Source organism: Lontra canadensis, unplaced genomic scaffold, assembly GCF_010015895.1.
Source record: "Lontra canadensis isolate GAN:19392208 unplaced genomic scaffold, GSC_riverotter_1.0 scaffold76, whole genome shotgun sequence".
NCBI classification, from domain to species: Eukaryota; Metazoa; Chordata; class Mammalia; order Carnivora; family Mustelidae; genus Lontra; species Lontra canadensis.
In genome coordinates, this window is record NW_022631070.1 from 6,167,958 (window position 1) to 6,185,822 (window position 17,865).

The 17,865-nt window shown below is 38.9% G+C and overlaps 1 protein-coding gene across 1 annotated transcript in view; it reads right to left on the reverse strand.

Moving 5' to 3' along the window:
• The window catches only part of NET1 (neuroepithelial cell transforming 1), a 57,435-nt gene extending 39,675 nt beyond the window's left edge, over positions 1 to 17,760 (reverse strand). The window contains exon 1 of the mRNA XM_032881662.1: positions 17,528 to 17,760. Within this exon, the coding sequence (XP_032737553.1) occupies positions 17,528 to 17,655 (128 nt within the window). The 5' untranslated portion in view covers positions 17,656 to 17,760. The remainder of the gene's footprint in view (positions 1 to 17,527) is intronic.
• Positions 17,761 to 17,865: the final 105 nt, after the last annotated feature.

A 17,865-nucleotide genomic window follows, 5' to 3' on the forward strand; every position in this document is an offset into this window, starting at 1 on the left:
GGTTTCAAGTGTGCCCTGACTGGAGGCTGTTGGCATGGGAAGCTGAAGGTGAGCTAAGCAGGAGTGGGATATCCTCTGTGAGTGGTGGGGGGGTACATATTTGGCTTGCTCTCATTAGTTCAAAGTCGGAAGCAAGTATAAAAATCAGGGAACCTGGCAGTTATCGATCAAGTCCTAGCCACTGTAGGTTGATTGTTAAAAAAGTTATTGTTCAGCTTTCTGGATTGTAAGGCCATTCTCCACTTGTATATTCATTCCACTTCTCAGCCTTGATCCTCACGGCCTTTGTTCATTCTAGGTTACAGTAATACCACAGATGGCTGTTACAGCTACAAGAATTTACAAGCCTAATCAAATATAAGGCAGTTTTCTAAGCTAAATATAAAGCAGAAGTTCGCTTGTGTTTTGATATGAACACAAGGGAAGATGGCTACAAGAAAAAAAGAGGATGTCAAAAGACTTCACAGAAGAATTAATATTTAAGCGATACTAAGCTGAATCAAAGAGACATAGCCATTAGCAAAGCATATGAGAGCCAGGAAGGCTTTCTGGGCAAAGGGAACAGCACAAGTTAAGGGAGAGTGAAATGAATTACATTCAGGGAATTGCAATAGTTCCTTACGTTTGGGTATCAAGAGAAATAAGGAAGGGCTAGCTAAAGGCCTTACATAACGACTCTTATACAGAGTATGGACTTGATCTTGAATATGTATGGTGGCAGCAATCCGCTATGGAATTTTAAGTAACAAGAAGGATGGCAGCAGGACTGGTTGGGAAGACTGGTCAGGAGGCAGCTCCCATATTGCTCACAATAGACACCAAGGGGCTGAAGCAATAGCAACAAAGTTAGGAGAAGCAGATTAGAAAGAGGGCATGGGGGCGCCTGGGTGGCTCAGTGGATTAAGCCTCTGCCTTCAGCTCAGGTCATGATCCTAGAGTCCTGGGATCGAGCTCCTCACTGGGCTCTCTCTGCTCAGCAGGGAGCCTACTACCCCTCTCTCTCTGCCCACTTGTGATCTCTCTCTGTGTGTCAAATAAATAAATAAAATCTTTAAAAAAAAAAAAAAAAGAGGGCTCAGTGACAAAACTGGCAGACTTTTCCCTCTTCCTCCCTATGCCAGCTCAGTTTCCACCAAGGTTCCTGGCATAGTGAAATACAGTTCTACTAATAATAATTAAAAATAGATGCAGAAAGAGCTTAAGATAATTAAGCAAACATTTCCTAAATAATTATTTGTGAAAGATTAAAACACACTAAGCCTTTTATTACTCTTAAAGCTCGTATTTCTCCCCCCAAGAGCCTCTTCAGTGGAGCCAGATAACTCAAGGAATTGGTTTTTCTTGCCACTGCTGAAAAAGTAATGATAAAGAAAACAGTATGATTTTTGATAAAACACTGGAATGAGGAATTTAGGTGAAACCAACATGACATCTGAAACGCATTAGAATTCATACGTCTAAACAATACAAAGATACAGTATCATAAACAATGCTAAAAGATTATAAGAAAAACGACCTTCATACCATGTGTATCCATAGATCATGCTGTTTAAAAACACTACTCTAGGTTAAGTGCTATCACATACTACATGCTTAATAAGAGCAACAGTGGGGACTGAGTTGAGAAGCATCAATTATGATTTCTAATAAGATTATTTTTAATCCAGTGCAAATATTCATTACAGAGTAGTAATCATAGTGGCAGTTAAAGTATTCAGTAAATATGTCCTTAAGTTTTAAGAACACAAAACCAAAGTTATTCATTTTTTTAGTCCCTAGAATCAACCAAACTGACCTCAGAATGAATTTGATGTTTGAAAGCTGGAAAGAAAAATAGTTCTTAGGAATTTCAAATAGGTCAACAAACTGGAAAAATATTTCCAATCAGATGGCAAGATTCTTTCCAGTACAAGCTATAATCAGTTTTATAGTTATGCTATTTTTTCCCAATTCAATAACAAGTACCTATTTATTTTGAATACCCATGGAAAAAAAAGAACCCAATAAACAAGTTGTGCCCAGGAATCATGTAAGATCGTGCCAACTTTTAAAAATCTTGGAAAGACATACAGTCATCTTTCACAGGGGTCAGACTCCAAATGTAATAGCTATTTTAAATCCTTGTGGGAAAAAAACTTTGATTTCATAAAACGTTAAAATTGTAAGTGGCCTTTCCAGAAGATACTAAGCAGAGTTCATTTAAAGAGGTATTAAAGGGTGATATAAGAAAGGACAGTCCTTCATCTTTTCCATAATTTTTGTCTAATCCTTTTTTCATATATTTAAACAATTACAACATTTCAGGCAGAAAATAAACTAATACATGTAGAAACTAGCTTGGTGTATTAAATTCTGTTTCCTATTAACCCCATTGTGACTGTTCCTTAGCCTAACACCCATACTTCTTTTCCTGTCATTTGGTGTGTTTTTAAACAATGTAATGATTTTATTTTAATGTAAATGATTTTACACTAACTACTTTTAGTCTAACAAAACAATTACAATGGTAAAGAGAAAAATTATGTTAATTCATTCTTAAGCCAAATCATGTTTTCAATTATGATTTTGTCGCTGCCCTCTTCTGTCATGGCAAATAATTAAGAGCTGAATTAGACTTAAAAATAGCAGAAAGGAAGCTCAATGAACATTTTCAGAAAATGTACTGGACAACATAAATGAGATAATTCTTCCAATGAAAAAGGAAGAAAATGTAACGATACTGCCTTATAATAAGGTAGATATATTTAGGGGTTTACAAAAGAACCACCAAAATGATTTAGCAAAGGAATGATTTTAAAAAGCAAGTGAAAAGGGCACCTGGGTGGCTCAGTCAGTTTAGCGTCTGCCTTTGGCTCAGGTCATGATGCCAGGGTCTCTGGGATGCAGCCCCGAGCTGGGCTCCCTGCTCAGCAGAGAACCTGCTTCTCCCTCACCCCGCCCGACCCCCAATGCCCCATGTTGTGCTCTCTTGCTATCTCTCTCTCAAATAAATAAATGAAATCTTAGCAAAAAAAAAAAAAAAAAGACAAGCAAAAAAGAAGGACTAAAGATAGCAATATAGCAGACGAGGTTACTGACATCAGCAAGAAGACCTGAGGCACAGGGCACCTAAAATATGCACAGTATAATTGAAAACCGTGTGTGATACCTCCAGATCGATAAGGAAAATCAGTTCCTATGTGGTAAAACAAGAAAACAGAGCAGTGCTGAAATCTGTTGCTAGGCTAAGGAAGCTGGTCCCACACACCAGCAGTGCAACTCAAATTAATGCCTGGTCCTAATCACAAACTACTATGCATAACTCACAAACAGCTAAAATTTAAAATTTTAATCTGTAAATGCCAAGGGTACCATGAATGTAGAAATAACGAAGTAAACTATTCTCTGTAGTGAACATTTGTTGATATTCAGGGCACTTAACTACTCAGGTTATCAGTTTCTTTGCAAATTAGGCAAAAAACAATGACAAATGTTACTGAAATCATTCATTCATTTTGGTCAAACATGCAATGTAGTGGACTGTTCTGACTGCTTAGCATCTTTGCTATTAGAAATTGTGTCTTCTCACATATAACCTTCTCATATTATAACCTTCTTAGAAAGGTTCTGCTGGAGCCCAAACTCATGTAGACTATTATCCCTTACCCTACTAGGGTTTTTTCAATTTTGTTATTTGTGAGCCCCAAATAGCAGATACATCTTGCAACATCTCTAAGTCTAGAACACAGCTGAGCATCTATAATGTATGCTGTAAGCCAGCATACACACAGAAAATGTAGAATATTCAGTTCATATAATGGAATATTATTTAGCAATAAAAAAGAATGAAATATTCATGCAAGCCATAATATGGATGAACTGCAAGATTATATATTGTGATTGCATTTACGTGCAATGTCCAGAAAATACAAATATATACAGACGGAAAGCAGGTTAAGTGGCTGCCTAGGAATGAGGGCACAAAGGGGACTGAGTGCATACAAACTTGTAATATTTTTGGTGATGAAATGTTCTAGCAGTGGATTGTGGTAATAGTTGCACAACTGTATAAATTTACTAATATTCACTGAACTGCACACTTAAAATGGACAAATGTTATCATATGCAAATTGCATCTCAATAAAACTGTTAACAAGTTGTCATTTGATGTGGGAACAAATAACCTTAGGAACTAATGTGGGTAATCATTTTATTTTTAGCAACTACATAAACACTAATAATATGACAATGGAGTTATCAAGAACTGGCTTAATTATTTGTTTAAATGCCCTAATTTGGTTTAAAATACGTTTTGAAAATAGCCTATCCAGAAAGTTACATTCCCTTACAGAGAACAGGAATCCTTAGATCTGAGTTTATACTACAGCTAGCCTGGCTTAAGACTAGGCCTTTAACCCTGGTAATTATTCTACAAATTCATCAATTTTATTAGAAAAACAAAATTTACAGAGTTCACTACTGGTAGATCATAGGCATGGTATTATCTTTTTTAAAAAAAATTTAAATTTTATTTATTTGAGAGAGAGGGCAAGACAGAGAGAGAGAGTGCATGCATGACCATGATAGTGGGGGGAGAGGGTGGTGGAGACAAACAGGCTCCCGGATGAGTGCAGAGCCTGGCAGGGTAGCCTGGGCAGAGTGTAGGGGTGGTGGTGGTAGTGGCTTGATCTCAGGATCCTGAAATCAAGGGTCAGTGGCTTAACTGACTGAGCCATCCAGATGCCCCACAGTATTATCCTTCTACCATGGAGAGCATTATTTCAAATCTGTTAAAAGGAGTATGTTATAAAATCCTTAAAGGATCAGTATGGACTTAGACTCCTGTTATACAAGCAGTGTATAATATTCAGTGGATCCTCCTAAGGTCCCAAAGGGCAGAAACATTATTATTTAAATGTCATTTACATCTAGCAACTTAGTATTTGCATAGAAAAGCTCCTTAAATGTGGTTACATGAATGATGGTGATTGTTTTGCTGGTTAATGCTACTAATACATCCCTTTAGAGACATTTTGTGGAGGAAGCATGGCAAACAGAACATTAAATTAGGAGTTAGGAAATACAGGACAAACATCTAGTATCTAGCTGTGAAATTTCAGAGCTTCACGCTCTCGTCTATAAAAGAAGTTGTGCTAAATTCTAAGGCCCTCTCGGTATTAAAATGGACGAGTCAATGTTTCTTAGAGTTAATAACAGCAGCAAGAAATTTAGGGAACGGCTGTTTCGTTCCAGGCACCATTCTAAGCATTTAGAGGTTTATATGAGTTCTATGCATTGACTCATAATCCTTACAGCAACTATATAAGGCAAGTACTTTTAAATGAGGTATAATGAAGAGGCTGGCAGCACGCATCAATGAAACTGGTCAGGGCCTCAAAGTTGTCAGTGGCAGTATCAGGATTTATATCCAATCAGTCTGGTCTAGCATTATGCTGTTAAAAAGTATATTACATCACATCTGCAAGAGCTGACAAGAGAGCTAATTGCTAATAATATTCTTTGATAGACAGTATATATAAGTGATAGTTCTAGTGTTTCCTGCAAAAAATACAAATAATGATACCTAATATTCATGGAGCATTTGCTATGTCTGGGTACTGTTCTAATGCTTTATATAAATTATGTTGGGTAATTTTTACAGCCTTATGAGATAGATACTGTAAGGTAAGATTTAAAGAGACTAAGTCTCAAGAGCTAGAGTTTGAACCCAGGAAGCCTGACTGTAAAGCCTAAAATCTTTAAATACTAATATTTTATTGGGTTGTGGGTCTTAGTCTAAAAGGGGGTACATTCCCAGAGAAAACAATCAGGTGACTCCTCAAAACTGGGGTCAGAAGAGCCTCAGCATCAGGAAAATGAGGCCAGGAAAGCAGGCCTTCTTCTGAGCTCTGCATCATATGGCAGGGCCTAGGGCTGTCAGTAGACAAGACCCCTTCCTGCTACCCCAGAACAAAAAGGGAGGGATATAAGGGGAGAACAGATTTGAGAAACCTGCTATAGAACCTACAAAGAAGCTTACACTCTGCTGGATTCTAGCTATTTCTACTCTTTCTTCCCCCTATCTCTCCCCTGCCACAGTCTACAGCAGTCACCACACATATGATATGTGCCCCCCCCCGAAAATCAATATTTGGCAGAGGCAAACCAGGTACATAATCCTATATTTAACTTGGTATAGACTTAAAAACAGTAAGTCATCTATCTCTCCTGGATCTGTACATCCTAGCCGTTTCTACTGCATAGTTTATTCTCTGATCTAGCCCATTTCTTGGCAGGCCAGGAATAATTATTAGTCAAGTGTATAGGTGGAAATGAGCTCCAGACCTGTGCGTCAGGCTGATTAAAGGGTGGGCATGCATGTGTACATATGCATGTGCATGCGCACACACACACACCCTGTACTGACTAGTTTCACTTTAAACTCCTGACTGTAAATTTCAGGTAGGTCTTCACTTTGGCCCAGCAATGCTATTACATTTCCCTTGTCACTTCCTCTCCTACTCTTGGAAGTAATTATTTCAAACCTTTCTCTCTTTACTCTTCCAATATGCCCTCCTCAACCCTACCTCACTTTCAGCTTATGACTTTGCATTTTATAATATTATATCCCCCACATTTACATTGTTCAATCTACCAACACATCCTAAACAACTTCTTCTCTTTTTGTTATAATGTATAAGCTGTATTAACTAAGACCAAACCTTCCATTTATACACTGGGTTATATATTCTCTTTGCTACTCTTAAAAGAAGCCAAAGACAAAACACGGTAACTTCAAAAAATACTGAATAATGAGTTATGAAATGTAAATAGACAAAATCCAACAATTTAAAAATTGCTAGAGGAAGATCCTTCCTGAATAAGGGCACATAGTCAGTGTAATAAAGTCTTGAGGAAAAGCAATTGTGTGATCAATGGCTTTGTGAACAGAATTAGCTGTTCATTTTCAGAGACTATCTTTACTCGAGTGAACTATTAACAAACTATGATTATTTGGACTTAGGTATTTTGTAGGCATTTACTCTATAATGAAGTATTGCTGTCAATGATAAAAATCTGTGCTTTCAAATGAAAATCAGAATTTTTGAAAATAGTATCCATCACTGTGAGTATGACATCTCAACACTTAAAAGCTTTTCAGGTGAGAATGGTGATTATATAAATGACTGTGATTTATTGATAGCATGTAACAGAATGTATCAACCTTTGGAAGATCTACATAACTCAGTACACCAATACTTTCTAAATGACAAATACATAATGTCACAAAATCATGGTAAGTAGAGCAGACCTATTAAAAAATTTAAAAGACAGTGGATTTTAATGTAACAGAAAATGAAGAGTTCATTCCAACATTTCAGATTCCAAACTGCAGCCAAACTTTAAGAAACCACCACTTGTCAAGTTCTGGTATATGATCAAAGAAGAATATCCACAATTGTCTGAAAAGACTATTAAAGAGCTCATGCACTTTGAACTAAAAATCTGTGTCAGGGTAGATTTTCTGCATATACTCATACACTTCATTCTCTACAGACTTCATTTTTATATGCTACAAGAAGCAAATGTAAGAATCCTGTTATCTTTTGTTAAGTTAGATACTAGAAATCTACAAAACTTATAAACTCCAGACTTCTCACCAATTTGTTTTTAAAAATCTTTGTTTTAAAAAATATGTTGTTTTTGCAAATATGTTGTTAATGGGTCTGACTGCTAAAAGAAATTTAAGAAATTAATCATTTTAAATAAATACAATCCACATCGACACAAGCTCTTTGGTGTCCTCAGTAATTTTAAAAAGGGTACAGAAGTTGTGACAATGCAAAAATAAGAACTGTTGCCCTAGAAAAAGCCTGTACAGGTCCAGAAAGAAAATGTACACCCAAATATACCTTATACAATATACCAGATAAACTCCCTATGAATTATGGAAAAAGACTTAAAGCTATTATAGTTAATAAATTTCACTGTATAAAAGTATCATAACATATTTAATTTCCTTCCATTTTTTCCTAACCTTTTTACTATAAAAATGTGTTGTAATATATTGTCTTGCACATACACCCATATATACTTGTACCATTATTTTCCTAAGATATAAATTCTTATACATACAGCGCTCAGCTTAAATATATGCACTATTAAAATTTTGTTTTATCTGCCAAATTTCTTCTACATTCATGTAATGGGAGTACCAGAGGAGAGAAAGGAGCAGAAACTGTATTTGAAGAATTTATTTCTCAAATTTACAGAAAAACAATAACATACACATCCAGAAAGCCCAGTGAACTCCAAGGAAGATAAATTCAAGAGGATCCACACACATACCACAGTAAAAATGGTCAAATGTAGGAGACAATTTTAAAAGGAGCAAGAGAAAAATGACTTGCTACTTAAAGGTAATTTCAAGAAGATTAATGGCTGACTTATCAGCAGAAACTACAAAACCCAGAAAGCAGTGAGATGCCATAGTCAAAGTGCTCAAAGAAAAATACTATCAACAAAGAATCCTATATCCAACAAAACTATCTTTCAAATATGAAGGTGAACTAAAGACATTATCAGAAACAAAAAACTGAGAAAATTTGCTGTTTATAGACCTGTCTCATATATTAAAGGAAGTATTCAGGCTAAAAGCAAGGAAGCCTACATGGTAACCTGAATCTACCCAAAAAGACAAAGAGCACCAATAAAATCAGTTTAAATGAGAAAAAAAAATTCATAAAGAAATTAAAATGCCATAAATTAGAAAACATTCACTTAATGCAAAAGAAAGCAATAAAGGATGAACAGAGAAACCAAGGTTACATATCAAACAAAAAGTAAAAGAGCAGGCATAAATCAAACTATATCAATAGTTAACATTAAATGTTGAGAGGAGTAAATCACCCAATCAAAAAAATAGACTGTTAACTTGGATCTTAAAAAAAGAAACATAGGGGCACCTGGGTGCTCAGTGGGTTAAAGCCTCTGCCTTAGGCTCAGGTCATGATCTCAGGGTCCTGGGATCAAGTCCCATATCGGGCTCTCTGCTCAGCAGGGAGCCTGCTTCCTCCTCTCTCTCTGCCTGCTTCTCTGCCTACTTGTGATCTCCGTCTGTCAAATAAATAAAATCTTAAAAAAAAAAGAAAAAGGAAACATAATCCAACTATATATCATTGACCTTTGAACAACGTGGGGTTAGGAGGATGTCATGACCCCTCATCTATGAGGTCAAAAATCCATGTTTAACTTTCATTCCTGCAAAATTTAATTACTAACAGCCTTGTGTTGACCACAAATAAGCTTAAACTATAACATAAACAGTAGATCAGCACATATTTTGTATGTTACATGTGTTCTATACTGCATTCTTACTATAAAGCAAGCTAGAGAAGATGTTATTAAGAAAATCATAAGGAAAAGAAAATATATTTACAGTACTGTAAAACATCCATGTATTAGGTAGACCCTTGCAGCTCAAACCATGTTGTTCAAGGGTCAACTGTGCCACCTATAGGAGACATACTTCAGCTTCAAAGATACAAATAGTTTGAAAGTAAAAAGAAAAAGATATCATGCAAGGAGCAAACCACAAGAAAGCTAGACTGGCTATATTAGTATCAAATGAAATAGACTTTAAAACAAAAAACAGTTACCAGAGATAAGGGGGGCAATTTTATAATAATAAAAGGCTCAACCCACCAGGGAAGAATAATAATTACAAATATATGTGTATCTAATAACAAAATAAAATACAGGAAGCAAAAACTGACAGACATGAAGGGAAAAACAGACAATTCAACAATAATAGTTTCAATACCTCATCTTCAATAATGGTAGAATAACTAGAAGATCAACAAGGAAATACCAAACTTGAACAACCCTATAAACCATTTAGAGCTAGCAGCCACCTATAGACTACATCCAAAAGAATATACATTCTTTTCAAATCCATATGAAGCATTCTCCTTGAGAGACTATATTCTACGGCACAGAATAAAATTTAATATATTTAAGGGGATATAAATTTAATATATTTAAAAGGATATAAATACAAAACATGTTCTCAACCACAGTTGAATGAAATTGGAAATCAACAACAGGAAGAAAATGGGGAAAGTAATAAATATGTGGAAATTAAATAATGTATTCCTAAACAATCAATGGGGCAAAGAAGAAAGCAAAGGGAAATCATAAAATAATTTGAGATTAGTGATAATGAAGACACAAAATATCAAAACTTGTAGGATACAACTAAAGCAGTGCTTGAGGGGAAATTTTTTTTTTTTTAAAGATTTTATTTATTTATTTTGACAGACAAGAGATCACAAGTAGGCAGAGAAGCAGAGAGAGAGAGAGAGGAGGAAGCAGGCTCCCTGCTGAGCAGAGAGCCCGATGTGGGGCTCGATCCCAGGACCCTGGGATCAGGACCTGAGCCGAAGGCAGAGGCTTAACCCACTGAGCCACCCAGGTGCCCCCTTGAGGGGAAATTTATAGCTATAAATAACTATATTAAGAAAAAGATTTCAAATAAATACTTTTCCATCTTAAGACAATGGGTAAAGAAGGGAAACTTAACATAATGCAAGCAAAAGGACAGAAACAATAAAGGTTAAAGTAGAAATTATTGAAAGAGAGAATAAAAGAACAGTAGAGAAAAATCAATGAAACCAAAAGCTGGTCCTTTGGAAAGATCAACAAAACGGACAAATCTCTAGGCAGACAGATCAAGAAAAAGAAGACCCAAATTACTAGAAACAGAAATAAAAGAGGTGGCATTACCACTTACCTTATAAAACTAAAAAGGATTATAAAAGAATACTATGAATAACTATATACCAACAAATTAACTTAGATGAAATGAGCAAATTTCTAAAAGACACAAACTACTGAAACTGACTTAAGAAGTACATCTTTAATAAGGGAAGAAGAGACTAAACTAGCAATCAAAAAACTATCCACAAAGAAAAGCCCAGGTGTAAATGCCTTTATCCCTGATTCCTACTTAACACTTAAAGAACTAAAACCAAGCGGCGCCTGGGTGGCTCAGATGCTTAGGCGTCTGCCTTGGGCTCAGATCATGGTCCGGCGGTCCTAGGATCGAGTCCTCCAGGTCAGGCTCCCTGGCAGGGAGCCTGCTTCTTCCTCTCCCTTGACTGCTCCCCCTGCTTGTGTTCTCTTGCTCTCTCTGTCAAGTAAGTAAATAAAATCTTAAAAGAAAAAAAAAAAAGTCCTAATACCAGTTCTTCATTAAGTCTTCCAAAGACTCATGACACCAGTATTACCCTGATACCAAAACCAGAGAGACACTGGAAAAATCTTACAGACCAATCTCTTGTGAATGTAGATGGAAAAAATCCTAAATAAAATATGAACAAACTGAATCTAACAGTATAAAAGTTATACACCATGACTAGGTAGGATTTATATCAGGAAGGCAAAGCTGTTATAACACCTAAATATTAATGTAATTAATTGGTTTTATCAGTAAATTTTGAAAAGACCAAAATTGGGGTTGGGGGAAGAGAAGCATTTGACAAACTCCCACATACTCTCAAGATAAAATCACTCAAAAAACTAGGACTAGAAAAGAACTTCTCAGTCTGATAAGGGCATCTATAACCCCCCACAGCTAACATCATAGTAAAGGTGAAAGACTGGATGCTTTAGCCCTAAAATCAGAAACTAAGTAAGGATTTCCAGTCTTGCGGATTCTATTCAACAGTGTACTGGAGGTTCTAGTGAGGGCAATTAGGGAAGATAAAGAATTAAGGTATCCAGGTTGGAAAAGAAAAAATGTAACTATTTTTACTCATTGATGACATAATGTTGTATGTAGAAAATTTTCAAAGAATTCACCAAAAAACCCCTATCACTTATTAGAATAAATGAGTTCAGCAACAGGGCTGGATACAAAAATCAATTGTATTTTTATACACTTGAAATTATGAAATTATAAATGAAGAATTAAATTCCATTTGTAATAGGATCTTGAAGAAAAAAACGTTTAGCAATAAATTGAACAAATAGTACAAAAGTTATACTCTGAAAACTACAAAATACCGCTGAAAGAATTAAAGAGCTAAATTGTTGGAAAAACATTCCTTGTTCATAGACTGGAACACTTAACATTGCTAAGATGACAATATCCCCCACAACTGATTCAGTGTAATTCCAATCAGAATCCCAGCTGACTTTTGTAAAAATTGACAGGCTGATACTAAAATTCACATGGAGGGGCGCCTGGGTGGCTCAGTGGGTTAAAGCCTCTGCCTTCGGCTCAGGTCATTATCTCAGGGTCCTGGGATCTAACCCTGAATCATGCTCTCCTTGGCAGGGATCCTGCTTCCCATTCTCTCTCTGCCTACTTGTGATTTCTCTCTGTCAAATAAATAAATAAAATCTTTAAAAAAAAAATAAAGTAAAATAAAATTCACATGGAGTTGCTAGAAACCCAAAATAGTCAAAACAATCATGAAAAAAAGAAAAAAGCTGGACTTGTATGTCTGGATATCAAAGCTTACTACAAAGGAATGATAATAAGGTGTGGTGCTGGCATAAGGATACACAGATCATAGATCAAGGGAATAAGATTAAAAGTCCCAAAATAAACTAAGATACCTATGGGTAACTGGTTTTTGACAACGTGCCAAGCCCATTTGATGGGGAAAGAACAGGTTTTCCAACAAATGGTGCTGGAATGACTGGATAGCCACAAGAAAAAGAAACAGTACCTCCATACTTCATATCATATCTAAAAATTAGCTCACATGGATCAAAGACCTAAATAAAAGAGCTTAAACTGGAAAACCTAGGGGTAAGCCTTCACAACCTTGAATTTGGCAAAGGATTCTTAGATGTGACACCAGAAGAAAAAGCAACAAATGTAAATAAATTGTACTTCATTGAAATTAAAAACTTTTATTCTTCAAGGGACAACATCAGGAAACTGAAAAGACAACCCACAGAATAAGAGAAAATATTTGCAAATCATATATCTGATAAAGGACTTGAGGACACATAACCCAATTTAAAAAACGGGCAAAGGATGGCCCACCAAAAATGGCCACAGGATTCCATTCATATGAAATGTCCAGAACACGGAAATATAGAGACAGAAAGTAAATAAGAGCTGGGGATAAAGAAGGAGGGAGGGGTATTAGGGAGGGGAAAACTGAAAGGCATGGGGTTTCTTTTCAAGATTAAAAATTTTTTTTTCTTTTTATTAACATGTATTATTTGTCTTAGGGGTACAGGTTTGTGAAAAAAAAATGGTCTAAAATTAACTGTGGTGATGGCTGCACATACCTGAATACATAGAAATACATAGTACATTTTAATGGGTAAAATTGTATGGTATGTGAATGCTGTTAAAAAAAGCCAATCATACTTTCATTTTTCTTCTGTTGTTTTTCAAATTAGTGTACAGTGAGTTTACCTACAGAAAGTTTTATATTTAACTGATTTATATACCAGTCTTTCTCCTTGTGATTTCCGGATTTGATATCAGCTTAGTTATTTCCTGCTCCATTATTAATTGATATCACCCTGTCATATTTTATGTTTTCTAGAAAATAGAACATGGATCAGTTACTTCCCTCTTTGGTTTGCCTCCAAGTTCTCTTCACTTCACTTCTATCCTCCTGCTGCCTGTGTTACCACCTTCTCCTCAGCAGACCTCATTTCCACCCTCACACACAAAAAATGGGAACCTCAAATTCCTTCTCACAACCTACCCCACTCCCCAAAACTTACCAGAAGTATACCATCCATAGCTCTTAGCCAGGCTAAATTCTCTCTCCACACTTAATTTGAATTCCATCCTTTTCTGCCTTCTTGCTTAATCATCCCTTCTCTCTGGTCTCTTCAACTTCTCCATCTACCTATCTCCCAAGTGTACCAAGTTTATCCCTTAAAGAGTCAGCCCCACAAAATTCTGTTGTCTCCCTCCATTATTTCTTGCCTTCCTTTTGCAGGGAAACTTCTCGAAAGTACAACGCACACTCAATATTTGTTTTCCAAGATCATTGCCAGCTCTCAGTTTCAAACATTCATCATTTTTCATCCCGGATACTGCAGACTGACTTCCCACCAAAGTCATTGTCTATATTTGGGATTTTTAATTTGGTATCCATAATTGGACTGCAAGGGACCACAAATCTGAAATTTTATGTACATAAGCACTTTTTTGGGAATAGTTTTTATAAGACTTAAAGAGTGTAATGACCTCAAATGTTACCTATTTTTCTCAAGGAAGGCAGAATGACTTTTTAAAATGCAAATATGATCATGTCATTGGCTTGTCTTTCAGTATTTCCCCATCACCTTGAAGATAAAACCCAAACTCTCATGGCATGCAAGGGCTCCTTCCAGATGTGGCTCTTACCTCTTTAGCATAATCTTTCATCACTATCCCTAAGTCCTCCCCCTACACAATTAGCATCCAGTCACAGCCTACCAGGTATGCTACATCGAACTCACACTCACGGCCTTTTAGCATGCTTCTCCCTCATATGACATCACCCATTTACACCTCTCTGAACTGGTCCTCCAAGACTCTCAGATTTCAACAGGAAATTATTTTCTGTTCTTTTCTTAAGTGTCCCTTTTATTTGCATCTATGGCATCCTGTGTATATCTCTACAGTGACTTTTATCACAATTATAATTATTAAGTTATTATAATTATTAATTTATCTTTCTTCCCTATAAAATTATAAACTCTTTTAAAGTAAGGATATCCATTTTCTATTTCTCGTGTCTTACATATTTCCTGAGTAAATCATACCTCATTCTCTTCTCAAATCCTGCAAACATTCTAAATTCAATATTTTAACCAGTCTATGATTGCCAGATTTAACGGTCTTTTTATTCCTTACCTAACTTAGACTTTGTAGTCCTTATCAGTAACATTTGACATAGTCTATCATATCCTCTTTCTTGGAATATTCTCTTCATTTGCCTTCCTAGATTCTGTTATTTGGTTCTTTTCTTACCTCACCAGCTGTTCCCCGAGTATCCTCTTTACCCTGACATTTAAATGTTGGGAGTGCCTCAGCAGTTAGTCCTCAAACTCTTCTTTATTTATACTCACTATCTAGAGGACTTGCCAGTTCCATGATTTCAAGTCTATTTGCTCACAACTCTCAAATTTGTATCTGGTTACACAGGTGGGTTTGCTTTATGAAATTTAACAAGCTAAACACTAATGATCTGTGCACTCTTTCATTCAAGTTTTACAGTTCAATAAGAGGTTAAAAGAAGAGAAAAAAGCAAAAAAGAGAGTAATGACTAGAATAATGTTTAGAATTGTTGAATCACCATATTGTACACCTGAAACTAATAACACTCTATGTTGATTACACTTCGATATAAGAAAAAAGAAAAAGGAAAAAAAAAATGGTGATGAACTCTTTAAAACGAGCCTCATAACCCACCCCAAAGCAAACTTCTCATAGTCTTCCTTTTCTAAGAGTAAAACCCATTCTTCTAGGGCTCAGGCCAAAAACCTCGAGAGCTCCTTCCACTTTTTCCTTTAATTCCAGTTAATCCATCTGCAAACTGTCAGCTTTGTCTTCAAACACATCCCAAATATGAATATTTTCCACATCTCCCACTGTGATTTGATGTCTCAACTGCAATACCCTCCCTAATTGGTGTCTGCTTATAGCAGTCACGGTGGTCCTTGTAAATACACATCAATCACATCATTTCCTCTTGCTTCCTAACCCACTAATCCAAGGTTAAAGTCCTTTCCGTGGTCTCCCAGGTACCACATGATCTGGTCCCAGCCATCTCTCTGACCTCATCCTCTGCCCTTCTTTCCTTTGTTTCACTCTGCTAGGTCACCTTGGCTTCTTTGTGGTTCCTTAAACACAGCACATGACATTGTATTTCAAGGCCCTTGCACTTGCTGCCCCTCTCTCCAAATATTCACATGGCTTAGTTCCTTAATTTATTCAGATCTCAAATGTCATCATCATCAGAGAGGCCTTTCCTTTAGCTCTTTTAAAAGCAGCAACACTACCCTTTCCTTATGTCTGTCCAGGCCTTAATTCTCTTCACAGCACGACCACCTGACATTTAATGTATTTGATTATTGTCTTTCTCCCCCAGTCAGAATTTAAGCTTCATGAGAGCAGAGACCTCAGCTATTTTCTTCACCAGAATTGCCAGTATCTACAACCTTGGAAGGTGCTCAAAAGTATTAGGGAGTGAATGTGGAATGAATTTAATACCGCCTGTTTGCTATTTCTGAAATTCTACTTTCCCCAGCCAGTCTTTCCTTCTGCTCCTTCACTACCTCTTAAACAGAGGCTGCAATCAGTACCAAGATTTTACAGACGGATATTAAGACAAGGAGTATCTTAAACTTCAAAATAATAAAAAATCAGTTTCTAATGGAAAAAAGCCCCCCAAACCCTAGATTTCTGCAGAGTAACTTAACAATGTGTTTCTAAACGCGTTCCTGATTAAAGGAAGCTGTCCTGGCTCCCAAGAAGGGATCCGGACAGGACATCCAGGTACGGCTGGAAGATGAATTATGTAGGGGACTCCGTGAGATGGGCCACGGGGACTTCTGAAGTGACGAGCGTCTGCGGAATTCTCACAGATGACAACCGGCAGCAGCAGTTAACTTACACCGAGAGCTCTCCGTGTAGGTACTCCGTGCGCCGGGCACATGCATCATCTGACTAAACTGCACTTCTGGGGAGGGGCACTACTGTCGTCTCATGGGACCGAGGAGGACAGAGCCTAGAGATGACAGGGCCGACGCGCAGTCACTGGGCCGACCGCCTCCAACAGAGCGACGGAGAGCGAAGCTCTCAGCACTCGCTCCCAGCGCTCCTCGAGCAGACGCGGCCAGAACGGCCGCGAAACGCGCGGGCGGTGAGAAGCTCAGCGGCCACCCTCTGCCCGCTCTTCGCCGGGAGGCTGGACGGGGCTGTGCTCGGGTCACCGACGTGGCCAGTTCTCGGACACAAGAACTCTGGCGTCCGCAGGGCATTCCAGGGGAACGCTCGCTCCCGGGCTCCAAGTCAGGTGCCGGTTACAAGTCGTCCCACTCCGGAGACCGCGGCTCTGCCCGGCGCCCGCAGGCTCCAGGACAGTGTCAGGCTCGGGGTGTGCATTTAGGACCCGCTCCCGCCGAGCCCCGGCCCCGCAGCGGAGGGAGAACCGGCCCACCACCTCCGCGGGGCGGGGGGGCGGCGGAGCAGGAGCAGCCCGCGCCCCCGCCCGAGGAAGGGCCGGGAGGAGAGGGAGGAGGGTCAGCGGTCCGCGCCCCCGACTAAGGCCAGGAGGAGGAGGATGTGGAGGAGGAGGGTGAGCAGCCCGCGTCCCCGCCTGAGGAACAGGAGGAGGAGAACGAGGAGGAGGTGAGGGGAGAGCGCGCGCCCCCGCCCGAGGAAGGTCTGGAGGAGGAGGAGGAGGAGGAGGAGGAGGAGGGAGGTGAGCAGCTCGCCCCTCCCCTTTCTCCCTCCTTCCCACTCTGGCCTCGGAGCGGATGCCCGGGTACCCCGGTCGCTGCCGCCCCGCGCGCTTACCGGCCGTCCGGCTCAGGCCTGGGGGTGTCGGCCGAAGGTCCCCCGGCGCCGCCCGCGTTGAGCCCGGAGGCCCGGCGGCTTCGCCGCCGCGGCCGGGGCTGCTTCTGGGCCGCCAGCTCGGGCTCCATGGCGCGGACGGGGGGGCTGGGGGTGGGGCAGTGGCCGGGTGCCCGGCAGACCCGCTGGGACGGGCACCGCGCCCGACCACTTCTGCCCGGAGAGCAGATCCTGTCAGGAGGGCGCCGCCAGCGCCGCCGCCATCTTCCGGGGTTTGAAAATGGCGGCCGTGCGGCGGCCAGCCAATCGGGAGACAGCGGGCGGTTGCTGGGAAACGTGAG